This window comes from Exophiala oligosperma (assembly GCF_000835515.1).
Source record: "Exophiala oligosperma strain CBS 72588 unplaced genomic scaffold supercont1.5, whole genome shotgun sequence".
NCBI classification, from domain to species: domain Eukaryota; kingdom Fungi; phylum Ascomycota; class Eurotiomycetes; order Chaetothyriales; family Herpotrichiellaceae; genus Exophiala; species Exophiala oligosperma.
Genome location: NW_015622822.1, coordinates 2,724,192 through 2,750,363, shown reverse-complemented (window position 1 = coordinate 2,750,363; position 26,172 = coordinate 2,724,192). Strand labels below are relative to the sequence as shown.

At 51.9% G+C, this 26,172-nt stretch overlaps 8 protein-coding genes across 9 annotated transcripts; 3 read left to right on the top strand and 5 right to left on the bottom strand.

Moving 5' to 3' along the window:
- Positions 1–4,783: 4,783 nt before the first annotated feature.
- On the bottom strand, positions 4,784–6,025 carry PV06_06295 (S-methyl-5-thioribose-1-phosphate isomerase; the record flags this gene model as incomplete). The annotated part of the gene is made up of 2 exons (XM_016407394.1): positions 4,784–5,408; positions 5,463–6,025. The coding sequence occupies 2 exons, from the start codon at positions 6,023–6,025 to the stop codon at positions 4,784–4,786; spliced, it is 1,188 nt and encodes a 395-aa protein (XP_016262998.1).
- A 2,551-nt stretch (positions 6,026–8,576) lies between these two features.
- On the top strand, positions 8,577–10,020 carry PV06_06294 (uncharacterized protein; the record flags this gene model as incomplete). Its single annotated transcript, XM_016407393.1, has 2 exons — positions 8,577–9,067; positions 9,216–10,020. 2 exons carry the CDS (start codon positions 8,577–8,579, stop codon positions 10,018–10,020), a joined length of 1,296 nt encoding a protein of 431 aa, XP_016262997.1.
- A 385-nt stretch (positions 10,021–10,405) lies between these two features.
- Positions 10,406–10,861, bottom strand: PV06_06293 (uncharacterized protein; the record flags this gene model as incomplete). The annotated part of the gene is made up of 1 exon (XM_016407392.1): positions 10,406–10,861. The coding sequence occupies one exon, from the start codon at positions 10,859–10,861 to the stop codon at positions 10,406–10,408; it is 456 nt and encodes a 151-aa protein (XP_016262996.1).
- Positions 10,851–11,321, bottom strand: PV06_06292 (U6 snRNA-associated Sm-like protein LSm6; the record flags this gene model as incomplete). The annotated part of the gene is made up of 1 exon (XM_016407391.1): positions 10,851–11,321. One exon carries the CDS (start codon positions 11,319–11,321, stop codon positions 10,851–10,853), a length of 471 nt encoding a protein of 156 aa, XP_016262995.1.
- Positions 11,322–11,789: 468 nt separating this feature from the next.
- Positions 11,790–13,475, bottom strand: PV06_06291 (uncharacterized protein). Its single transcript, XM_016407390.1, has 2 exons — positions 13,044–13,475; positions 11,790–12,984 (listed from the first exon to the last, which is right to left on the bottom strand). Exons 1-2 carry the CDS (start codon positions 13,457–13,459, stop codon positions 12,540–12,542), a joined length of 861 nt encoding a protein of 286 aa, XP_016262994.1. The 5' UTR covers positions 13,460–13,475; the 3' UTR covers positions 11,790–12,539.
- A 3,573-nt stretch (positions 13,476–17,048) lies between these two features.
- PV06_06290 (uncharacterized protein) lies at positions 17,049–18,629 on the top strand (the record flags this gene model as incomplete). Its single annotated transcript, XM_016407389.1, has 2 exons — positions 17,049–17,442; positions 17,503–18,629. 2 exons carry the CDS (start codon positions 17,049–17,051, stop codon positions 18,627–18,629), a joined length of 1,521 nt encoding a protein of 506 aa, XP_016262993.1.
- A 4,479-nt stretch (positions 18,630–23,108) lies between these two features.
- PV06_06289 (uncharacterized protein) lies at positions 23,109–24,896 on the top strand (the record flags this gene model as incomplete). Its single annotated transcript, XM_016407388.1, has 1 exon — positions 23,109–24,896. One exon carries the CDS (start codon positions 23,109–23,111, stop codon positions 24,678–24,680), a length of 1,572 nt encoding a protein of 523 aa, XP_016262992.1. The 3' UTR covers positions 24,681–24,896.
- Positions 24,821–26,091, bottom strand: PV06_06288. Of its 2 annotated transcripts, XM_016407386.1 has the most exons (3): positions 25,951–26,091; positions 25,506–25,688; positions 24,821–25,342 (listed from the first exon to the last, which is right to left on the bottom strand). In XM_016407386.1, the coding sequence occupies exons 1-3, from the start codon at positions 26,005–26,007 to the stop codon at positions 25,262–25,264; spliced, it is 321 nt and encodes a 106-aa protein (XP_016262990.1). In that variant the 5' UTR covers positions 26,008–26,091; the 3' UTR covers positions 24,821–25,261. The 2 variants fall into 2 exon arrangements, with proteins under 2 accessions (XP_016262990.1, XP_016262991.1); XM_016407387.1 differs by having other exon boundaries at positions 25,506–26,091.
- Positions 26,092–26,172: the final 81 nt, after the last annotated feature.

Genomic DNA, 26,172 nt, shown 5'->3' with positions numbered 1-26,172 from the left:
ATATCGGTCAAAGTTTCCCAAGTGTCAAACCCCTCACTCAGGAATGCATCGAGGTATTGCTCAAGGCCTAAGCGCTCGAGATAGGGCGCAAGATCTGTCATTCAAGCGTGCTGGTGGACTCATCGATAGTAAATAGCTACCGCCAGGGTGTATCTTGTTGTTCAGTCCGGAGGATCTGCCGTGCAAGCAGTTCGGTGAGTTGTGACTGGCTTTGCTCTGTGTTGCATGTGGAAACAACACTAAATGGGAGTGAAGTGGTCTAGACCTTCTGTCGTGGCAGCATCGAGTAACAATGAGTGGATTTGGGGTATCGAAGCCCGGCGGATGCTATGTCGGCCTTGGCAATATAGGGCGCTAGCCACAGGATAAAATTTTGTGTACTAAATTCCAGATATGGGAAATTTAGCAGAGCAATGATACCAAATGGCTTGATGGATAGAAGCCTTGGGATTCTGATGGGTGTTGGATGGTAAGCTGCCGTTTAGGTATCTTTAAGGTCGCGCCGCAGCTCGATCTGTATCGCCGACTAGTGATGAAAGATCCAGTCCGAAGTTCGTCAGGGTCCGCAAGGGTCCTCTCAGACACCCATGAGAGTAGAAGGAAGGGGTGGTGGGGGACAGCGAATAAGAGGGTGGACTGGGAATGCCCGGAGACGAAAAGTTGGATTGATACGACGGTGTTGTACCCTCGAAAAGGTAGACTTCAGAGCTCCTAAATGGGACAGCCAGATCTAAACTGGCAATCAGACGGCTTATCGGTGCGATACGATCGTGAGACCACGCGATCAGGGGGGTTGTTTCTTGGTTGAAGTGGCGATCAGTTGGCCACAAATAGAGATGCAAAAAAACTCCCCCGCCAACCTAGGCCCCGTGCAGCAAGAGACAAGAAGGGAAAAATGGCGACAAGCGCCTGTGTATTGAAAGAATGAAAAAAGAGGCGAGGAAAGGCCGGCTAGCAAAAGACTATAGGCTGTTCATGAGAAAACCCAAGGTGTGTATGAAGTTGCCAAAGGGAAAAGAAGCCAAATGTCAGCTGTACGAGAGCGTGGAGAATGGGAAGCTAATTCTCAGCTACTTCGCATGATGCAAGGAGCTTCGCCTTTCGGTCTGACGTGCCGTCACCCGCCTTTTTTCACCTTAGCGAGGCACTGTGGGTTGTTTGTTGTTTTCTGTACACAGAGAACACTCTCGCTCTCAACCTGACTCGATCTTCTCTCACGGAATAACATGCACAGCGACCGTATCCACGCTCGACCAAACCATGCAGGGCACACCACAGAGTTGGATCTTGTTCCAGTCCCCGGTGGTCCCCAATACGCCGCTCAAAGCCCGCTGTATCCTGGAAACCATCCCACTTTATTAGTTGGCAGACGCTCGGTGGAGCGGGCTCTTTTGCCTTTCCGCGAATGTTACGAGTACCTGCGTAGATGGATTTGTTACTTTCCTCTCCTCCTCACAGCCAACCAGGATACCGAGGGCGGGACGCGTAGCACAGGGGTCAACGCCCAGTGAAGAGACATTGCGGAAATATATGTACCTACAGTATCTTACATATGCTCCTTGATCCCCCGAAAAGTAGCAACCCGACATACGGCAGGTCAAGCAGCAGTTTCATCGCATCAATCCAACCATAGCAGCAAGCAGCATCAAACAATCACCCGTACAAAGTGGAAATGCTACATCTCATAGTATTCGTAACACCTATCCATACTCCATACAACACCAAGGGTCTGACCGGGTCAATAAATTCAATTCCGAGGGAAGGGAAAATGGGATCTAGTTGGACCCTGAAATGTCGTTCCACACGTTCACCATGGCCCATGCCTTGCTGGATACTTGCACTTGTACCTCTAGCAGTAAGCCTGATCTTCAGCCGAAGTCTTGGTGCTGTCTACCGAGTGCAATCACATACTTCACAGTAGAATAATCCTCTAGGAGGCAGCTAGTTTGAGCTTAGGCTCAGCAGCGACGACAACACTATTACTCGAACGAGCTGTCTCGGAAATTGAGAGACTAGCCCACTCTGCGCAACTACAGGGCAATCGTTCTCGGACTCCCGTATACCAAAGCGTTGCAATGGTGTCGTGAGCTTCATGAAAATGGCATGACTGAGGGCAACCGTTAACCGGTCGATCTGGCGTGAAAAGACCATCTGGTGCCTCTTTTGGGTGAGTGTAAAATTGAGCGAAGGTGTTGCGGCCAAGAGACCTAACCACAAACTGACTAGCTTCCTCCTGGCCACGAGTGCGGAAGATTTGTGCATCCACCTCTGACGTCGATTGCCGCACAAGACTGCGATCCCGGTGAAGTCTTGGAATAGGACACAACTCTTCAGGAAACTGAGATCTCTCTGCTAATACTCGATCCTGCGCACCAGGCAGGTTGGAGCGGATCCAACCCACTCCCGTAGCTGCTTCTCTCGAGCTTCCACCATCTCTCTCTCCTCTACAATGTACTTCCATGGCTACGGGTATGGGGGTCGCGACACCAGGGATCCCACTTGAGGTGTCCAGTCGGTGCCGAACGATGGGTCATCCTCGCCAACAACTTTTTTGCTCTTCACGGAAAATGCTGTTGCATCCACCCTAACATATCCAAGACGGACAACCTTCTCAGGAGGGCCCGCCGGTGCCATTCCGACACAATACCTGCTATACGGTAAAGTCGATGGATCAGATCAAAGTTTACGATTCCGCCATCAAGACTCCGATGGCATTTGCCTATTCCGAATCTCTGGAAACTTGCTCTCCCGTAACCATGGCAAGAGTAGAATTATCTCGAATCAGCGTATACTCGCAACGTCGACTCCGTATATGGCATCGGCATCCGGTCCGATCGTGCTTTAGCCGCGAGGCTATGGCTTTTAACATCGGAATAGGAAAGCCGTGGTGGCATCCATCTAGATAAGCTTATGAAAGCAGCCCCAGGTTTTTGGTGAACAGTGTACGTAAGTCTCTTCTTTTCCTTTTCAATGATCTTGGAGAGATCCTATCAGTCAGTTGCAGTGCGTAGGGTAATGACGGCGGTACTAAAGACACAGCCTTGGTTACTGGGAGCAATTCCCGCCTCAGGCAAACTTGGCCTTGCAACGACTTCAACCAAGCATGACGGGCGGCCACGCCATCGATTCACGATAGTTTCTCCAACTCCTGTTCGGGCTGGCGATCGACATTGCCTGCGTCTACAAAATGATGCTAACTTGCTACTTGCCTACAAATAAAGTCTGTCTTGCGTGATACTCGTAACATTGTCCACTTTTCCTTCTGTGCTTAGTCCCTCGCTTCCCACTCATGCAGTCCACCACCTTGTCAGATCCGCCGGTCGAGTCGAAGAAAGTCGAGTAGGAGTATCCCCTCGCCATCCTATAAGTCTCATACTTCGGAATACTTTGAACACAACAATTGTAATTGCATCCATGGGGAATATCCTTGTTTTCCTTCTTAATGACTTCAGGCGGGTCATTACCCGAAATGTCTTCCCGGTCAGGACAAAAATCTCTTGGGCTGAAAAAAGGATTCTTCGAATCCTACAGGGTCCGAGCAATGCATAAGGTTTGGTCAGTCCGACACTAGCAGGGCATTGATGCGGTATGATGTATGAAAAAGTATAAGTCACCGACACGGAGCCCCAGCCGGATCGGGAAGCAGGTGTCGAGATAGATGTTGCTGGCCGAGTCCATGCTGATGAATAAAAAAAATTTCATTCAGAATGCCAGACTGTAGGGGTTCGGGCCCGTTAAGGTGTAAGATGACACCCCCGATGGTACTCGGACGATGCCGGTCAAGCACAAGCAATCGATGATCGGAAGATGACTGCATTTTGATACGAGCGCAGGGAATTCCTCGTATTATTCGTGAGCAGCGCTCTTGCAGGCTAAGCCAGATTGGAACAGCCGGGGCGATCGTATGCTGCTGCTTTTCGAACCCTCTTCTGGCGTCAACTTTACCTGGACGACCCAACTTCATCGACCTGCCTCTTCCATCCACCAGCTTAGACCTTCCCCCCTCCCTGCACACATACACCCCTTACGCCGATCTTGGACCCTGCCTCCGATTTCTCCCAGCTCATACGAGTACTCGTACTATACGCTTTCATTTCACGCTCTGCACTTCCCACTTCAGGACGTCCAAGACTGACCAAGAGTTAACTTTGAGATGGCCCAACAGAAACCCGACAACCAACCCCCCAGCAGCCAATCAGAAGAGGTCCGTGAGAATGACAATCCGCAACTACTGAATAGCGAAATGGCCAGAGTAAGCAAAAATCCTGTTTATTAATGCCGGCTTGGACTGTCCACTGACCGTTATCCTCGCACTGGGTTCTATAGGCATTTCAGGAACTCGCACAGTAAGATCAACGATGAGTCTCCGCATCGATTCAAGGGAATTAATCACGGTAATTAGTGGCGAGAGGACAGCATCCGCCCTGGAAGCCAAACTCGACGGCATTGAGAGTCGCATCGAGGAGCTGCTGGCAAGTATCGAAACAGGCTCCCGCCAGCCTGGTCAGGCCTCGGACTCAGCGGCCCAGAAATGATGGGGCCACACCGGGAGATTCCGAAACAAAACTGCTTGTTCTGGGCAAATCGGACCTCGCTTAGCATGCCTTTTTCCCTCACCTACCCATCCTTATTTGCTTATCCGGCATCGCGAAGACAGATTACGAGCGTACTCGTAACGCATCCCGTGCCAAGCATCCCGATTAGCCGGTACGATTGGAAACAGATTATTGAACAACGGTCTCCATTATGGAGGCGCAGGAAGATCGCTGTAACTGGCTACTGATCACGATTTCTGGAATAGGGAACCAAATTCGAAACGGCCCTCCACCTTGACCACCACACCGACCTCGGTGATGACTCCGTCGATGAGGTCTGCCGGTGTGACATCGAAAGCCGGATTCCAGACATCAATGCCGTCGGCAGCCGTACTGATGACTTCTGCATCCTCATCGACCAGTATCCTTCCATCTGGGTTAATCTTCGGTCCTTTGATCCTGGTCACTTCTTCGGGCGCTCTTTCTTCTATAGTGATGTCCTGACCAGACGCCGTACCGAGATCAATGGTAGTTCTTGGAGCAGCGACGAGGAACTTGACACCATGGTGACGGGCAAGTACTGCGAGGGAATGCGTTCCAATCTTATTCGCAGTGTCGCCATTGGCTGCAACTCGGTCAGCACCGACAACAATGGCAGCGAGACAATCTCCCTCTTTCGCCAACAAGGCGCAAGCCATTGAATCTGTAATCAGAGTTGCCGGTATGTGGTCGTGGACAAGTTCATACGCAGTCAATCGAGAACCCTGATTATATGGCCGGGTTTCCGTGCAATAAGCCCGACTCAGCATATCAGCTGCTCTTAAAGATCTTATCACGCCGAGAGCGGTACCATATCCAGCGGTTGCCAAAGACCTGAACATTATCAGTAATGGGGATCAACGTCGTCCTTCACGCTTCGTTTCTTACCCTGTGTTGCAGTGTGTTAAAACCTTTAGCTCTTGACCCTTGTCCTGCTTCCTTCTTCGCCCTACTGTTGTGTTTTGTTCTATCCACCTAGCACCGTGCTCGCCTATCGCCTTGTTGTCAGACACATCGTCAATCAGCATGCGCTCGGCAGCCGCGATGTAAGCTTGCGCTACAGAATCAGATGTGGCTTCTGGTTGTAAAGCAGCTGTTTTGGCAACAATCTTCAATTTCCCTACTGCATCTCCCAGGTTGACGGCTGTCGGTCTACTTGTCTTCAAGTACTCTAAGCGCTGGTTCAACCTCTCCTTGACAACTTCGGCGGCATCGGACAGTTTCTTCGCCACGACCATCGCCCCAATCTCAACAGCGAGGGCCAGCGCAGCCACAATAGCGATGGCTGGCGCACCCCGCACCTTCATTTGCTTGATGGCAGCATGGGCCTCCTCGCAGGTCGAGACTTGTTCGTAAGTCGTTCTATGCGGCAAGAGAAGTTGATCGAGGATGCGAAGGGAGGGAGGGGAGGATGTCGATGCGGGTTCGTATAGGATCGCTTGCAACACCATATTGCTGGTGAGGTAGGCACTTGGGACTGTTCAACAAGCACCGGACTGGACACCTTCTAATACTAGCACTATGCTGTGTGTATGTTTTCCACTTATATGTATGACCGTCGCCGCCACGACAACTTTTTTTTCCTTGCGTTCGCGATTCTCAATGCGGGGTACAGTACGACGAGTCAATCGAAAACCCTCGCGAACAAAACCTGATTCGTGATCTTGTACAGGGGATCATTTGAACATAGACGTGCAGCATGCCACGGATGTTTAAGATGCACTTACTCAACATCTAAATCTTCAATTGAGACAGCCAATACCTCGATCAAAAAGAATGCAGACTTTCTCTGGATCTCCCCTGGTAATATTTTCCTTGACTGTCGGCAATATGATAACTAGGTAGGTACCCAGCAGCCCACTCGGTCTGAAACGTCAGTTTCACACTTTGCTGAAGAAGCTCGACATTGCAATTGTACGTCCTCGTAACACATACTCGTAGCTGGGTGCCATCAAGTTTGCAGATTGTGGTCCATGATCGTCTATACTTGCAAAAGTCCCTTTCCATGGATCCTGACTACGTCAGCTGCGTCATGTATGACGATGCGATCTTCGATCTGAAGCACTGCAGAAAATGAGGCTGGATCGCGAGGAGATCGTCGGCACACAAGACACAAGAAAAGATGATGGAAATTCGTCATCGGGATCTACGAATGATGGTCGGTTCGATCAACGAAGGCTATGAAGCCCAGTCTTCGCGATCACGAGAAAGATGTGTCATGATCCTTGGATGGCAGACAACTGACTCCCTTGCGTCGGATCTGCAGATAAAGATCAACCATGAAGTTGTCTACAGATCGCGAGCATTATTGATGACAGGATCTTTGCCTTCTGAGCACGAACCCATATTCTTTGCAACCAAAACAAAGAAGTCGGTCAACACACTTCATGGTTTAATGGTAAGATCCCACGCCCCTTTAGGAGACCAAGCCTTGGAGTGCCTTGGAGGACATGTTGAAAGACTGATTGTGTGAGCCGGCTTGGGTGAAGAATGGAAGAGAATGGCAATTGGTCAAGTTCCTTCATACTCAGGTACCAGGTAGGTAGGTAGGTAGGCACCTGTGTTCCTGCTTCCATCTTGTACTTGTGCAGTTAGCGCTCATAACGAAACCACTGTCCTGATATGATGCTCCCAGATATGTTGGTATCGCCCGGGAGGTACCTTGGTCGGGATGAGTACTCGCCACGCATAGACGGTAAGTAGTAGTCCGTATCTTCTTGCGAAACTGCCACCGTAGCTATTTACGTAGAACAAAGTCCTCAAAGATCAAGCGGGAGCACCATATCGGCCTCGGCTACTTCCCGAACGACATTGTGATCAAATGGTGCCTTTTCAGAATCACGGCAAAATTCACACGCAGTCTCGTATCCCTTTGCTGCCGCTGTCAAAAACTCCCGCACCTCCTCGATGGTATTTAGTCTCCGGCAGTATTCGCTCAGTCCCGCCAGACATATTCATATTATACGACGGATATGCCCCCCCAGTGAACCAACTTACAACTTCCCAAGAAGGGTAGGCGTGAGGAAACAAATCCCCGTTGTCGACCGAGTACAGTAGGAGGAAGTTTTGTCTTGGCTTTCTGCCCGTGCGGTCATTTCCATTTCGTTGAGCCGCATTGTTTGATCCCCGACCTCGGGCTATCCGCATAACGAGGCAAAACTGCCAGCTTCAACGCGCCAACTCTCTCATGAACGGATGGCTTTCGAAGCATGTTCTCATTGATATCTCATAATCTTACCAATCTACCTCGTCCACCCCTCTTGTGTCCCCCTCAGGAAAGTAGATACAACAATTTGAAACGTGTTCTCCTCGTTACTGACTACTTAGCCTCTGGGTCTCCTGATATTCCTTCAAGCAGGCCACTCTACGCCACACTATTTACTCCCGGTCAACACATGTTACCAGCCGCCATGATTTTGTGCCGAGCTCGCATACCAATTTAGCCGGAGACGTTCAATGGACTATGTGTGAATTACATACGGTTCATCGTTTAGATGCCGAGTTCGCCGGCCTCCAATGGCGAACTTTTCCTGCCACAAACACTCTCTCCAGTCGATGGGTACCCCAGACGATACAAAATGTGGAGGGAAAGATAGGGAGGAGGTAACGCCGTCCGAACACCAGTGATTGCGACCTTGCCGGAAGCATACTTGGATCGTCCATACATCTCCAATTCACCCATATTTGTTGCAAAGTTGTTTACCGCCCTCAAATCAGGCTAATATCTATTCTCGACGACCATAACATTGCGACGCGGAGTGTGACCGACGGCAAATATCGCAAAGGTCTACCTTCGAGAACTACACGGACTTTCATAGCTCTCAAAGTCCATGTGACGTTGGGCAATTTATCCTGTTCCAAAGCGACCGGGTGTACACCGAAAAAGGAACGGCGGACCATGAGCTGGGGAATATATAAGATGCCCCCAGCTACGGCGAACCTGTAACAACTTCGAAATGATTCACGTCAGGTAAGGAAAAGGCTCCCGATCATCCATCCAGCATGCTCGGCTCTACTCTGTTGTCACTGCTCCCGTTGGCAGCGGCCGTACCATGGGGTAACCCAGGAGGATGGGGTGGTGGAGGATCTTCATCGTCGACTCCCAACTTTGACAACGTCACCATCTTCGTGGCGCCGGATGACTGGGAGCGTCGCAGCACGAGCTACGCTCGGGTCGTCCTGTTGAACCAAAACTGCGAGACCGACAATGTCCTCCTGACGACATTCACACTCACGCCCGACGGAGAACGTTACTATCCGGTCTTTGCGTCTCACGACCAGGGCCAGTCGTGGGAAGAGATCTCAAAGATCTACTTCACCCAAGAAGATACGGGCCACGACTTCAGCCAAGGCTTCCTGGCCCAGCCTGACTTCCTCGAGTTGCCCATAGACGTGGGTGACTACCCGGCCGGGACCGTCTTGTTCACGGGCATGGGTCAGCCCAATGACATGTCATCCACCAACATTTACGTCTATGCCTCTAGAGACAAAGGGTGAGTTGTTTGAGCCCCCTTTTCCCGCCTTGGTGGAAGCACGGCACGGCCAGTACCCATGGAGTGCGCCTTGCCCTTTCCCCCCCCCCCCCCCCATTGAGAATACATCTAGGTACACACAGCACTGACACTGGCAAACATTCGAAAGGTACACGTGGGAATTCGTCTCTCAAGTCGCCCAGGGCGGCCCTGCCAACACCACCAACGGCGCCACCCCCATCTGGGAGCCCTTCCTGCTCATGTCCCCGGTCAGCCACGACCCGCCGTGGGTGATGGACGCCTACTCGGACCAACGCGACCCGGCCCACGGGCAGAAACTCGCCCACCAGTCCTCTCCCGACCTCAAGTCCTGGGGGCCCGTGATGGACGACGCGGCCGAGGCCAACTACACGCAGCGACCCGGCATGACCACCATGGCCAAGATGGGCAACGGCATGTACATCTTCACCTACGAACTGGGGTTCTCGACCGACGGCCTCCCCACCAACTCACCCTATGCGGTCCACTACCGCATGTCCCCGGACCCCGAATACTTTGGCGCCGCCGAGGAGCACCTCCTTCGCTCGTCGACCGACGGCCTGATCCCCAGCTCGAGCCCTTACGTGGTCTGGACCCCCGTCGGCCCCACCGGCAAAGGGACACTCGTCGTCAGCGACGGCTCCTACTCCCAGGTCTTCATGAACACCGAGTACGGTGACCCGGACGCCTGGTTCACCGTCGACACCACCCACGGCGTCGGCTACAGTCGCAGTCTGACCGTCATGCCGGACGAGACCAAGGTCATGCTGGTCAACGGGGGCATGTACAACACCAGCGTCACCATGGTCACCGCGGGGATGATCGACATCCCCGGGACGTACGCCGACGGGTTCGGCCCCGAGGCGAGTGGCGGAAAGGATTCTGTCAGCAGTTGTGGCGGGAAAGGCTTCTGGAACAACTGGGGAGATGAATGAATGAATGGACAGAAAGAGAGAGAGAAGATGGCCTCCTCCGTACATTCATAGAGGGCATTCTTCCTTTAACACACGTGGCCAAAAAAATCAGGTACCATATCACACCGAACCAGCCCGCACTGGATGTCGACATGCGCACGCACATAGGACTGCAACAATAGGTATGAAATACATAAATCCAATCGAGTCAAGAACAAACATATTGTTTCAACGCGATGAGAACGTGATCCGGTTCATGGAGTGAGGTCGCCGTCTGAATTGGAAAGCTGGAGGAAGGAGTTGGTTTGGTTCAAAAGGCGCAATGGTCGTAAAGTGTGATAAAGCATATCCAATGATGGGACCATGTCTGGTAATGCTTTACGGCAGTACGGAGCTAGAGCGACCGCTATAGCGACCGAGTCCAGAAAGTCTTAATTACAAAGCTCGACAAATTGCAGTCATCTGCCAAAGCGCGCAAACAGTATATATACCCCATAGACTCTCGACGATGAGAAACACGGATCCGGAAATTGTAGATTTGGGACGGTTGGGTTTGTTTGATTTGATACGCGAGAAGATGCGCGAGAATGTTTGACGAGAGTAATACTGCTCTGGAATAATTTCTTCTCCAAGCGCAACCCAGGCGCCGAATCTTCTGCTGGAATGCTCGATCGACCCGTCTGCAAACTCGTCCAAATATCCCCGTTGGCTTGTCTGCATACTCAAGTTCTCGTTGAGCAATGTCATGTGTGTAATTGTCATCGAACCGCTCTGATGACCGCTTTGATGGCCACTCCACTGCACACTCCTCGGCCAGGCATGGAGTCTTGAGATTGCATTTGATCTTCATTCTAGGGCGCATCCCCCAGTCCGAGTACACGGCAGCCGCACACCCCCAAAGTTTCTTCTCGAGTTGATGTCCTGTCGCATGCGTTGACTCGAAAACTCAGTCGCTCGAAATATATAGCACTATACGTCGAAATCTCGTCAGCTTTTTTTTCCCGCGCTTTTCCACAATTGGGAATTCCTCGATCCCCTCTGGCTTTGGCCCAAGTGTCCTCAGCCGTAAAGACCCCCAGGAGAGGAGGGAGACACTCACCATTGTTTCCTCTCACGAAAGCATCACCGTAGTTTCTCCGTAATTGTCCATTCACGTATTCGGCGCATTTTTCCAGAGCAATGTTCATGTACCCATCTACAGACTGCAATTCACCCTTGTACACCAGTCCAGAGTTCAGCTTGACCGTCACAGGGACCCCGATAATGGAGGAGAGGAAGGCCGCTGGGTCTTTGGGGTCGCTGGGTGCAGTGTGATTTTCCATCTTTGACGATTTGTTTGGGGGTGTTCGTGATTCGGTGGATAGATGAACAGCAAGATGGAGTTGGAAAAGGTTTCGATGGTATGGAGATTGTGGACGAGTTCCGAGGTGCGTGTTCGTTCGTCGAAGGGAGTGCGTGACGGATGGTATGGCGGGAGTTTTAAGAAAGAACTGGTGGAAAGATGGAAATAGTGGCAGAGCCTTGCAGTGAGAAAAGTGCGGGGAGCAGTGGGAACCTCACAGCCTCAGGACTCGTACCTGAGGTACCTGAGGGCAGCCAGGTGCTTGTCAAACTTACCTAATAAGTCTAATTATTAGGCGGCTCCTCTCGCGGGTTTAGGCGTGGTCTTAAGTCCAATGACAAGAGTTCTAGGCCCTCTTCAGGTACTGTGCAGCCTCGTCAAACTTGCCAGTCAGCCTCATGGGCCTCGCTTCCGCTTCCGCTTCTCTTTGCATCTCACTTTATTATTTCTGGTAGTACGGATATCTGGTTAATTTGTTTCAGGAGCATCCCTTCGTTTTCACAGTCGGGTCTTTGGGACCAAGGTCGCGATGATGGATCTAAGCTCGAGACATGAGACCGTAGTAGCGCCAGTACCTCTATTGTTGTACGCTAGTGGAATGCGTCGGTGAAGTTGCTTCACTTGCCGCTTCTCAAGGGGTAATGCTTGCATCAAAACCATCCGGAGGTGCTCTTGTGCGACCTTTCCTCCAACCAAAGTACTTGTCACTCACTGGACGCGTGGAAGGCATGACTTCGCCCTTTTCCTGGTACTAAACTTGCACTCACGTCCTTCTCATATCTGACTTTTTGACATATCCCTTTTATTCGTGGCGACTTGGTCGCTGATTCGCTCACTACCAGATACACTCTCGGTCAAATGTTGTCTCAAGTGCAAGACAGACTCGAGGACATCAGACGTGAACTTCAGGAATGCAATGAGCAGCTGGTTCGAGAGGTCAAGCAGCTCACCGAAGACTTCGCGCGACTCAGCTCGTCGGCTCCGCGGCTGGATGAGAAGCATCAGCAGCAGATATGTGTAAAACATCAGAGATGGCAGAATACCTTGGCATCTCTCGAAGAGCAGCTCGACGCCTTCTTGGAGCATAATACTATCCAACCCTACTAAAAGGATCGATGACTTGGAAGGTTTTCGCAACACCCCAACCAATATCAAGACCTGAAATCTGCCTTGACACCCTGCAAGACAGACAACAACATCAATCATCCTTTCCAGAATCAATCCCGTCAAGGACATCGACTACCGAAGCTGATGGCGCATCCTCTAACAATTTCTGTCTCGCTTGGTCCGCGAGACTACCTGTCGGACCAATCTTTTCTTCGCGACGGTTCAAGAAGGAAAGATAAGTCTGCCATACGACTGCAAAGACTGCCGAGAAGGCGAATCGCAAATGTGCAGGGATAAGGGTGAAATTCAATGCAGTCACCAATGGCCAGAACTTGGCCGAGCTCACCACACTCTCTGGCACTGCTGAAACGACACGATGAATAATGACCGACGGCTGCTGTCCTGTCAAGGCAGCTTGCATTCCAAAGAAGTATGTGTTGAAGACGGGCGCGAACAGGAACTGCTGGATGAGTACTTTGACACTGATGGAAGCCCATTTTGAGGCATAGTTGAAGTGGCTGCCGAGGAAGAGGAACCTTTGCCCAACAGGATCAGTATGTTTTGCTTTCAGTATCGAGAGATATATCACGCCTACCATCTATATCCTGGGATCGACGCGAGACCTCCGACTGCGAGCATTCGTAAAGTTCGACTGCCATCATATCGTTCTCCTCCAATTTCTTGGGCCAACAGATCCCCAGTCAGATATGTTGTCAGAGAGGTCGCCAAGGTCGTTGCCAACGGCCGTCTTCGCTGCATGCGACTGAACCACGAGAAGAAATCCTTGACTGGGCCCAGTCGATGATACCATAGGGGGCTAGGTACATCAATCACAGAGGATTCTGTCGAATGTGGAACCTCAGTCACGATCTGGTTAGGTGTATGAGGTGTTTTCTGGAGTTCAGCAGTCTTGATCTGATCTTTCGTAAAGACACTCCTACTGAATTGACGGTTTCGAGGAAGGAAACGGCGTCCAAAGCTGCGACTTGTCCAGTTAAAGGCCATCGCCATGCTGGGTCGCCCAGGTAGATAGTACACGTTCAGACGTTGACTTGTGCACACCTCGAGCTTCAATCCGACTGCGTCACGCACTCGGCGTCGTGACCCAATTGGGCTTAGCGTCAACTCTTCTACTCGCGCAGCCCTTCTCTGTATCTATTTTCTAGTCCTTGACTTGGCCATTTTCATTGATAGATGTATCATCACCTCACGACTCGCATTGTGCGACCGGTCAATGTAGCCTAGGAAACACCTGGTATCAGGCTGACCAATTTTGAGTCCTCCATTCTCTAACTCAGCGTCGCATTTCTCAACTTGTTATGACTGTATGTAATTCTGACTTGTCAACTATTTAGTTGTATCTGGTAGAACCCGTCTCAGGCTCTTCCTTCGGTTTTCTCTTCCCATGCTCTGAGTTTACAAATGATCATAGAGGTTGGATACAGTCCTCGCAGTCACTATTCCAATTTGCCTGTGCCAAACTCACTGTCATGTCGTCAAAGTTGTAGAGCACGTAGGCGGAACGGAGGAACGTATCGCCCAAGATAAAATTCCCATTTTCCGTGTCGTCAGGCTCCCCCCACATACCCAGCATGCATTGGCCCGCAGATGAACCGTCCATGATGAGCTCAGAATAGGGGACGGTGATGGTGACAGAACCAGATACATCCGCGAAGGTAAAGGACAGGCCACCTGCGGAGGAGGCCAATCCACAATCCAGCACGTACGTATACACCTCGGAATCGGAGGTGGACAACTATGACTCCGAGTAAGTGACGTGGAAGAGATAGGATATAAGACAAGGAGTACTCACACTCGCGCCAAGGGCAGCAGCAATGGCGGCTACTTGCGTTTGGGGAAGCCTAGATATGGGGGTCCCAGTGTCCAACGTGACAGTATAGGGGACTGTGCTTGGGGGGATCTCCCATGTCTGGCCGTTCAAAGATAGAGAGATGGTCGGTGCAGCGACATCCAGATCGAACTGCCTATCAGGGCTCGGTTCAATGAGAGGGAAGCCAACAAGATCGCCCAGCCACTTGGAACTGTCGTAGCCGCCGAAAATGACCATGCCAGCCGTGGCCGAGATGGCGTTTAGGTATACACTATAGGCACGAACGCCAATGAGGCCTTGCGCCTTGAGCTGGTCAATGTAGCCGGGATATTCGATACCATAACCCAAGTATGAAGGTTCGTTCTGGGGAAGACCAATGCCCATGATGCCGCCTTGAGGGTCACCCTTGGCAGCATGAGTGGCGACACCAATGACGATGTCTTGGGCGGATGTATCTTGAGTTGTCAAGGTGTCCGATACATAGAAACCACTGACTCCGTTTGTCGAACCATAGCTGATATTGAGTACTCCAAGGTCTTCCCTGTCGATGGCCGTTTGGGATTCAGACGGATCATCTGTATGACCTTTGTCAGTCGTGCATATCAACCAAGGACAGGAGGACTGACAGTAAGCGGATCCGCATTCGGAGCATGAGGAAGCCACCCCGGCCGAATATGCCCATATCACACTACTTCCAGTGTCGAGTACCAGGTCGATCATCTGCGGAGGCGTGCCGATGCCGACCTCGATATAGTATAGGGAGCTTGCCCTTTCAAGGGGTGAGTCAAAGGCCGAGAGTGCATCAGAGTCTCGCTTTTGCACGCTCGATGTTCGCTTTGTGCTGAATGGGAGTGCAACATACGAAGAAGCTCTCTTGTGCAAGGTTGGAGGAAGTGCAGAGATATAATCAATCAGACATACTGCAAGAAGGATGAGTGGAGGAAGCATATTGGCTCAAAGGGAGGAGGTTTCACTCTGTCCTTCGACTTGAAATGAACCATCAAGGAACCCAACAGCCTGGGCCTGTTTTATACCTGATCCGACACACCCTCGAGACCGACCAACATAGTACCTGGGGCATACCAGCTCACTGCGACCAGACTGTACCTCTCTACCCATCCCGCCGAAGGCCCCGTCTTCATCCACCCAAGCTGAAAAAGACACTGTGACCCCGCAATGAGCGAGTTCATCTCCCGGGCCTTCTGGCTCCTGGGCTGATCAGTCAGCCTAGAGATGGTCTATCTTGAAGAAGACTTCAGTCAAAGTAAGGGCTAGATCACCAGTGCATCTTGCTGCAGTGGCTGGCGCAACTTCTTCCCTTGCCCGGTTGAAAATTTGTCATGTGCCGGTGTCCAAGCCGTTGTCCTGTGAAAATCGTCCGGTAACGCGTCGTCTGATAGACAGAAGGTAGGGTCGGTTCCGCGCCCAATCTGCTGAGGCGGACTCGGCCTGTGTAATAAGTTCGAGCTCATGCATGAAACTATCGAGTATTGGAACGCCACGTCCGGGTAGGAAGTCACAAAATACAAGGAGATCAACGTCTTCGGTTGTCGCTGAGAAAGCGGGAGTCGTCCCGAATCAGTCGCCTAATGCTGAAAACAACGGCCACCTGGTCTCGATAAACTGTCTGCCGGCAATCCTTTCCAGGCATGATCCAAAATGGCCAGCCTCTGGCCCCTCAAACACGGTCTATGGCGTCCAATGTCCCAGCAACGACGCGGATAGTAAGTGTTGTACTGCATGTTTTCAGCTATTCTCCCCCCAAAATCGCTCGGTATCAGGCTTGTTACCTCATGTAAGTGCGATTCGACTTCGTAGCCCCAGAACAGTCTGTCCGGCTGCCTGGGGAGGGTCGTGGGGCCCCAGCATCAATGGACTGCCCTTCTGTGCGAGGTCCTTTTGCAAGCGAGTTAATAAAATATAGTTTGCGTTTGCTTCTTCTCATTGGCAAATTTGGATCATTCTCCGCATTTCAGCTTCAAAAGTGGAAATTGTGGCGCCGAGCTTGGTTTGGGCTAGAGTAAGCGATCTGCAGTTTGGTCCATCCGAAGACTGCTTTCACGTTGAGAATCATCACATCTCTCTGTCTGGAAACTTTTGTGATGGCGGTCTCGATTTATCGATCTTGTCGCCCTGAATCAGGCCACGACATACTGTATCAGTGCCCTTCTCGCTCAGGCCTGGAGGCTGGTAGATACTGCAAAGCTGAGCGCTCGGCCTGACAACCCTACTAAACTGCCACCAATGCTACAGGCTACCTACACTATCTTTGCCGCTGACCTTGATGCATGATTTCAGCCGCAATTTTGAACAGTCTGAGGAAGTTGTGTGCTTTTTGGGTCCAGTCCATGCCCCCATCCGGCCCTTCTAAGTAAAACACAGGGCCATGCAAGCCCGGCAACGCTAGTTATTCTGTGGCCCCCAACTTTCAACCCAGCATGCACGCCCGGACACCCTCAAAGGGGTGAACACGAGGACTATAGGTCTCTCCATGAATGGCAAGAATCAACTCTTTTCAACCTCAGCTCTGGAGACTAGCGACAGACGTAGAGAGAGGGCCGTCCTGTCGCAGCAGGCCACATCAGATGCTCATCAGATCGTGCTCCCCGTTTGTCTCTTGTTTTCTTCTCCCTGATCCTACATCCCAGAGAGCGTCAAGATTTAATTGATGGCAGGCAATACCTTGACCCATACTCGCCTTCTGCACAACTCAAAGATTCTTGCGAGCTACTTATCTGTTGTCTCAGACATTGCAAAATTTCGTCCACCATGTCTAGCTGTCCAAATGGAGCCGCCCCAATGTTCCTGGAATGGGGAAATATAAGCGTGAATATTGACCAAACCCTTACTCGAGGGATTGGGATTGGGATTGGTACTCCGCAGCAGATTGTGGCATTGACGCCGAGTGCCAACGACAACGATCTGTATGTTGTGAACAAGCAGGCGTGTGCACCATCCTACGACGACAGTTGTGCTGGGCAATACGGTGGTCTATTCGACTCCGGTGCATCTACGAGCTACACCGAAGTCACCCAGGCCCAATGGAACGGCACAGCCGAACCGAACCCAAAGCATCTCTCCTTTATCTACTTCAACGACGACATCTCCTTCGGCAATGCGGTAGTCGACGGCTTTCCAGCTTTCATGGACCAGCTTGATTATGGTGAGTTTTTCCCCGTGCGAGCTTCAACCGTGCGCACTTTTTGTTAATTGTTCTTGCCAGGTGGCCAAGGAAGTCTTCCACTCGGGTGGAACTCTACCCTTCTCAACGCCGCGGTCGCCCAAAACGTGAGCCCCTCTCGATATTGGTCTTTGTGGCCGGGAAGCCGATCGATTGATTACGGCGTGCCTGGGGAGCTCGTGCTCGGAGGCGTGGACTTGACACGGTTTGAACCCCAGACTGTTGCAACTTTCCAATCCGAACCGAACTGCGCACTCTGTCCGATTGTCACCGGCCTCAGTTGGGACACCGATAATGGCTCTTTCAACATCTTCTCCAACTCCTCGGACACTCTTCAGATCTCGCTGCAACCTGACGTCAACTGGTTGACGGTCACTCCGGATATGTTCGCCAACTTTGCAAATGCTACGGGAGCATCTTTGACTTTGGATCCTGGTGCGCTGGCATACGACGCAGCTCAGCCGCCGGTGGGTAACCTCACCGTCACGTTGCGTGGTGGCTACCGAACGCAGATCACAGCTGCCGATCTTTTCGTCTACCCAAGAGGCTATGTCAACGGGACATACTCGGTCATCAACAACACCTTCATGGTGGCAGAAATCCTAGCCCAAAACAACACCGGGTCCGTGAGGGACTGGGGAGTTCCTTTCCTGACTTTTAACTATCTCATGGTGGACTACGCCAGAAGCCAGTTTCAATTGGCTCCCGCCATTCGTACCGATTTCAGCGACCAAGGAGGCGGATATCAACTTTCCGCTGTCTGTGATCCAGTCACAACAAGGACACCGCCATCTCGCGCGACGAGCAGCCCACCAGTATCCCCGGCGACCACCACAACGGGAGCCAGGGGTTCAGGCTCCACAAAGGGTGGTAGTGACACTGGGGCGATCATAGGAGGTGTGGTTGGCGGCGTCTTGGGCTTGATCTTGATCGTCGGAGGCCTGGCGTTGTTGTTCTATCGCAGCCGCAAACGGAGCAAGGCCGCATCAGTAGATGCTCAAGACCCCATGTCCCAGCAGGAGCGGATATCTCAGTACACATCATATACCGGGACGACCCCACGAGGAGCCCACGAGGTCAGCAGTGCAACGAAATCCAATCCTGATGTCGAAAATTGGATCAATTCTGCGGGAAGTGACGCGGTGAGAGAAGTGACGAAAAATCTTTAACTGTGAATGACACTGACCTATTTCCTCCCAGGCTCCTTCTGCTACCCTGAACGCTTCGCCACATCCGTTCGAGATGCCTTCTGAGCATTACTGAGGAAACGATTCAGGCCCAAGTACCGCGCGGGTTTTCACAACGATGATGATGGTGGTGGTGATATGTACCAGAAGATTTACTGCTCACCAGGGACGGAGGTAACCAAGCTGCTCTGGACCACTGTCAGCATCAGAGATACTAACCCCCCTTCTACACCTCAAGGACTTTCTTCAAGATTTTTGTAGAGCAGTGCTAAGTGGTTTGGAATTCAGTCCTCTGAACTTCCAATTTGGACTCTGCGGAAGAGCTGTGAACTTCATTCAATTATTGATAGCCTCATAATACTGCCGCAAGTTCACTCAATGTCAAGGCTCTTAATGCGAACTTTTGCCAAATGCGAGCAGTGCACGATCCTCCCCCTTTCGTCTCGAGGCTATGGCATGACAATGAACTATCTACTACACCTTCGCCCCATCCAAGTTTTCCCTTGTTCGCTACCCTCGCTCGGGTTTGTTTCTGATCTGAACACCTAATTCAGCACGGTTGGTTGAGAACAAACAGAGAGGCCTCCTGTGAGTTGTTGCAAAGATCGGGGGCCAAGCAGAGCTCGAACAATTGGGCTCTATCAAGTCCTGCATGGCTTGGCAGATATGTGAAGGCGTTTCAGCCTGACCAGACTACTCTATGCGTCCGTGAGGTCTGCTCTTTTTGTGAATGTCGGATGTTCGACGCTCGAAAATGGTCTTCTGTACTTCCTGCAAGAGCATCACACTGCCATCGGCGTCCGAAAGAGGTGGACACCACCTGCACGACGAATGGATCTCGCTGGAACATTCAGCTGAAGCATGTGAGCTCTGTCGCTTGTTCTTGGACCATCTGCATGCGAATATCGAAGTGAGCATCGTCGAGGAAATTGTTCGACTATGTACCGACCACCAGAGACCACTGAAGATACCCATAAGCGCCCACTATATCCTTGGTTCATTTCTGCCCGAACGCCGCCAGGAGTTACAAGAGACCCCGTCTCAAAAATCGCATCTCTCGATAGCTTGTGGCCCTCTTACGAGGCACGACGAGGTCAACGACGACGATGACGACGACGACAACGAGTCATCACGATCAAAGTTGACTGCAGACCTCTTGCAGCGGCTTCCCATCTACGTCGCAGTCCCAGTCTACGTCTACCCTGGTACGAGCACTTGACCAGGCAACTTCCGGAAAGCTAGACTCGCCGACTGACACATCTGCAGGAGACCCTTTGTCCACATCACGCGTTCAGATTCGTGAACCACTCAACGCCACCTCACTTGACTCGGAAGTTCTCAGAAAAGTCAGACAGTGGCGATCTCATTGTTTGACAACACACCCCGAATGCCGCCCGTCCAACACACGACCAAGGATCTACCCGTCAAGACTACTCGATCTACGGAACGTCGAGTCCACAGGCACGGCACAAATCGTTCGGACATCGCCATCTTTCCACCACGACTACGTCGCACTGAGTTATTGCTGGGGCGCCAAGTATCGGCGGTGGCTCGACTATGTCAAAGCATGCCAACGAGACCAGGACCCGTGGGTTGAGATAGACCAGATGCCTCAGACACTCAGGGATGCCGTAGCCAGTACCGTGGCCTTGGACTTTCACTATCTCTGGATCGACTGTTTGTGCATCCTCCAGGGGAACAAGAACGACTGGCTGGAGGAGGGGTCCAAGATGTGCGAGATCTACGGCAACGCGGCGCTCACACTCTCGGCCAGCGACTCTCAAGATTGCCGAGATGGGTTCGTGGTCGTCCGAACGCCGCTGCAGCGCGAAGGTATCATCCTGCCCTGCCTCGACGAGGCAGGGATGATGGGGTCCCTACACTTCTGCGCCCCGGGGACACCGTTTGACGAGATCGTTGGCCGTGGGCCGGTCGCCCGCCGAGCATGGTGTCTGCAGGAGCGCCAGATCTCGCGACAAGTCCTGCACATCTGTCGCGGCGAGGTCTTTTTCGAGTGCGTGCGCTGCCTCAGGCACGAGAGCGAACGGCGGCCCGACGACGAATTCGACCCCAACGACGAATGGTGGCGGTTCCACGTCTCGCTCGAAAGCCAAGGTCCCAACGCGTTCCCCCGCAAACCTTCTCCGGACGTGTACAATGTGCTCTCGTGGTGCGGCATCGTCGAGGACTATTCGCGGCGAGACCTTGCGTTCGTAGAGGACAAGCTCGCGGCCATTGCGGGCCTGGCCAGACGGGCCCATCGCATCCTGGGCTCTGACTACCTCGCCGGCCTGTGGACGCACCGTCTCCACATTGGCCTCGCGTGGCAGGTGCCCATGGACATGCGCGCCACGAGGGCTCCAGTGTACCGCGCCCCGTCCTGGTCGTGGGCGAGCATGGACGGGCCCGTGAGCTACGACCGCAGCGACGGCTTCGTCCAGAGCGACGACGGTTTTCTCGAGTCCGCCATACACCTGCTGGACTCGTCAGTGTCCCTGATGGGCTCCGACCCCTTCGGCCCCGTCGAGTGCGTCAACATCACCGTCTCTGGCCGACTGGCACAGATCCCCTCGTCCGACTTGCTGCACAACGATATCCTCGAGTACCCAGCCTGGATGAGCGGTGCCGCACCTCAGATCGGATGGCACCTTGAGGACGAGAAGCGAGGGTTGGACACCGACGACACCATCACTTGTCTCAAGGTGGCTGTGAAACCGTTTGGGCCTGGCCCGAGTCTGCCCCCGACCAATTCTATGCTCATTCTGGAACGTGTCGAGGACCATGACCGCTGCCACCGTAGTGACGGTGGTGATGATAGTGATGATCGTGCTCACCCTTTCCCAACATACAAGAGAATAGGTTTTGGACAAGTCTTTGTAACGGATTACTTTGACGATTGTCCACCCATGACTATTACTTTGATATAGATGGAAGAAACAAACTAAACTAATCAAACAACTTACGAGCCCACTCATAGGCCTAGCTAGTCTCCTTGATAAACGTTCAACAGTCGGTGCAGTTTCAATACCCCAGAAATTCAAGGCCGTCCCAAAACCGTCACTACTCCTGGTTGGCTACTCACCCAGAGAAGAATGGAGTTTGGTTGCGTAGTTATATGGATACTTATACTCACACAAGGTGAGTGGTCGGCATTAGGAGCCTTGAACACTTCCAATGTCCGATTCAGCCTGCGGCCGCACAAATACGCAAGGCTGAAGGCACATACGGAGTTGGGAACCAAGTCTTTGATTTCCTCGGAAATAACATCAAGAATCCTCCCGCCCTTTGGATACTTGCAATCGATATGGAGTATATAAAATAGACAATGTCAACGGGCTTCTTTAGAACTACTGTCTTTACCCATCGCTCTCAAGACCTAATCCCCCAAACAAAAGAAATCATACCCACTATCTCCCTAAGGAGTCATGTCTAATACAACCCACGGCCGATGCCTTTGCGGCGCCATAAAATTCACCATCACGGGTGGACCTCTCGGTTCCGTCCTTTGTCATTGTACCAACTGTCAGAAATCCAGCGGTTCATCGTTCCAAGCAAACTGGTTCTGCAAGAAAAACGTAAGTCATTGATCAATCTTCGCGACCTTCGTCGAAATACCCCATTCCGTGGAAGATGCCTGTGGTTGACGAAAGCAAATGATAGCGATTCAATCTCGTCAAAGGCGAAAATACCGTTTCATCGTACCGAGACACCGCGACAGACGCAGGAACTACCGTCCTTCGGTCATTTTGTCGTGTTTGTGGATCGAATTTGTTTACTGTGAACCTGGACAATCCGGCCTTTGAGGACTTCATCATCGTCACATCCGGTTGTCTTGATGAGCGGGCACGCAAAAACTTCGTGCCACAACAAGAATACTATTGTAAACGTCGACAGGGTTGGGTTGTGCCGGTCGAAACGAGCGCGAAGTTCGATACAATGACTTGAAGAGGCACAATAGCATACTCCGTATATTATGGATGTTTTCGCAATGAGGCGAATAGATCAACCTTACCTGAGGCATCTTGATCTAGGAAAAGCACACCCATTTCGTAGCTTGTATAGGAGACATCTCATTCAGATTGCTCATATCACGGATCCTACCGCTGGTGCGTCGTACTGCGTGCCAACATTCAGTGAGGGCGCTGATTTGTGCCCAATCAACAATAACTTGGCCAGTTGTGGATTTTACTGGATGTCAAATTGGAAGATATTGCCCAGTGGGAAAGGGTAGCCGGGGTTTGTACGTACAGTAAACAGACAAGAAGAAAGAGTCCCGCGGCGTCTCTATGACAGGCGCCCATTCATCATCAGGCTGAACTTTCCCACCAACAAGGCTGAACATTGACTCCACTTGGGTAAATACCATGCACTCGAGGGATTCGAAAGTACTGTCCTTCATTTTCTCCACCCTATGCACTATCCTTGTGCATCAAACCACATAATAAATGCCGACATGCCATTATGACCAGCGGAGCCAAACGTTCTTTCTTCACGAAGCCAGCATGGGCTGCGCCGGCGACGTCCAAGGCACCCAAAACAGAAACCTCCATCTTCGGACGCAACGATATTTACCGCGACATCCTTCAGGCCGAGCAGGAGAAGGAGAAGAAAAAGAGAGCCGCGAAAACCAAACACAAGGCTGGAAAGGGGGAACGTGAGGAGCAGCCCGAGACCAAGAAAAGACGGGTGTCGACTGAGCCAGCGAAACCCCAAGAAGAAAACAGTGATTTTGATTTCGAGTCGGACAATGACAGAACAAGCACTCCAACAAATGTAAAGAGCGAGAGGAGACTCAAACGGCCTGCGACACGAAGTACACCTCGAGTAGACAAGTCGCCGAGTGTAGTGGGCCTTGACAATTTGCGAAACAAGTCGCCCTCGACGCGCGAGAGTCCAGGGCGTGATGCCATAGTGCTTCAAGATGGGGGCCACGAGTCAGAAGATGACCTGGTGATATGGACACCTCCGCCATCCAAACATGGGACGTTGGCAGCAGCGGCAGCAGCACCCAACAAGGGGAAAATCAGACCGCCTTCCGACGAAGAAGAAGAAGGATCAGAAGAGGAAGATGACCCTTACGTGCGCGAACTGAAAGCCAAAGCTCGGGAGAAGGCCAGACTTCAGAGACTCGGCATCGAACCAGACAACCGAAGATCCAATACGCCACTACACCGTGCATCTTCAGCGGCAGCGTCCGAACGTTCGAGACATTTGTCGGTCGACAAGCAACCGCTCAGCAGTCGTCCTACGTCGTCAGACTCGACACAAGGCCTTGGACGCACGACGACCCCAGCCTCGGAACAGGAAGATGACCCGCACATCCGCATCATGATCCGGTCCGAGATCCCCAACACGCAGTCCTTGATAGTTAAGCGCAAGGCCTCCCAACCCCTGAAGCAGGTGAAAGAGTTCTGGTGCAAAAGGTGGCAACTCGATGACAAGACGACACGCAAAGTATTCTTCACCTGGCGAGGGACCAGACTGTTTGACTCGACCACGATGCGGGGGATCCTTCAAAAACTCAAGACAGAACACCGAGATAACAAAAGTGCGAGCGTAGGACCGCCAACCGACGACAACGACGACGTGTTCGACGAAGAGGGTGGGGCGGCGGCGGCGGATCATCATCATCATCAAGAGGACAAAGATCCAAGCAACGGGAACATTTTGTTAGACGCCATGACCCCGGAGTTGTACGAAGAACAGCAACGTCAGAAGGCGGCGCGCGAGCAGCAGCAAAGAGAGCAGTCGCAGCAAGACGAAGACGATGACGAGCATACGGCGACGCCGGTACCAGAAAGTGACGGATCTATCGTCATCAGGCTCGTCGCACAAAACCTAGAGCCCATGCAGCTGCGTGTGAGGCCGCACACGACCGTTGCCAAAATCACGCGTGGTTTCGTGGCGACGAGGAAAATCGACGAAGGAAAGACTGCCTACTTGATCTTTGACGGTGAAAGACTGGATCCCGACAAGACGGTCGAGGACATTGAGCTGGAGGACGAGGACGAGGTCGAAGTTAGCATACGGTAGCGCAGCCAAAAGTGCATGTACAGGCTACGGTGCAAACCCTGGGCGACCTGGCCCGAGTAACAAGTGTATAATAACGGTAGGGACAGTTTTGGGACCCTGGGCTGGCGAATTTGCAGATTGGGTGGGAATATCTTGAACGACCAGAACATGATTTTTAATGAAAACGGACCGAGAACGAGTGTAAAGGTAAAGAAACCGGCAACATGATGGAAGTTGTTCTTTGATTCCTCAAAAGACCTTTTTTGTCATTTATTTCCTTCACAGGCCGTGTTCCAATTGAGAAACCCTGGTGGCTTGCTTATGAAATTGCTTGCCGGCAGACACCATCCCTTTCTGAAGTCTTTTTTTTTCGAGGATTGGAAATTTGCCTTGCAATCCGGGCATCATCCTTGATCTCCCATAAAAGTTGGGGGACAAAAGTACACCCAGGTCGAAAATATGCCATTGTGCCGTATCCTCGCTTTTCCTCTCCATCTCATCGTCGACCTTTACAAAAGAACATCCGATGTCGTCGTGTGTGCGTCTTGTCTCTCGGTAGTTTCCCACGACCTTGTTGTTGTAACGGACCAGCCAGGTTGAATTTAATGACCGGCTCTTCTCGCTTCGGCGATGACTCTCTGAAGATCGTCGACCTTTCTCTTTGCACGACCGAAAGTACCGAGCTGTTACACGGGAAGTGTTAGCGGGTTTGATCTGTCAAGTTTCAAACAGCCCTCCTCGTGATGTGCGAAATCCCCAACAGTCCACCTCTTCTACGATGACAACCCGCCATGAAAATACAAAGGCCACATCAACGAGAAGGGTCAGGGGGGCGGCAACACATACTCTCTTCTTTGCTAGCTTTCTCGCTCTCTTGTCCTTGCTGTTTCGCAACAACTCGATGACGCGACGCTCATACGGGGCAAGACCGGCGACCTCCTTGACAATGTCACGGACGAAGGCGGTACGCTTGCTGAGGGCTCCCTTGCGGCGGGAGATGCGAGGCTTGGGGGTGATGGTTGTGACTTGCTGTTCGATGGTGACATGTTTGGTTAGCATTTTGACATTCCTTTTTCAATGCACCAAAAGTTGGTCACCGTCTCGAAAGAAAGCCCCGGCAAGAACGAGACAAGTAAATTCGTTGGAGAGGCTGGAAGCTGTCCTTTTCCGTCTCTTTATGAAAGGTACCCTCGGACAAGGTGAAGAAAGATCCCAAACCCGTCCAACGAATTTCATCTTGCTTCTCCATCTGGCTGGGGTTTTCGAAACAGGACAATGAGGGCAAACTCACATGGCCCTTGTTCAAGCCGACGGCGAGGCCGGTCTTTTGAGTCGCTTCCTTCGGCATGTTTGCTGAATGGGTTTGGCGACGAGAGGGGGGGGTTTCGAGGCGGTGATGTCGAAAAGAGGTTGTTCGGTTTCGAATCGCAAATTGGGACCGCAGGTTACAAAGGCGAAATCTCAGGGTGCGGTGCAAAAACTTGACAGGGAAGGTTGAGCGATTTGTGGGCTC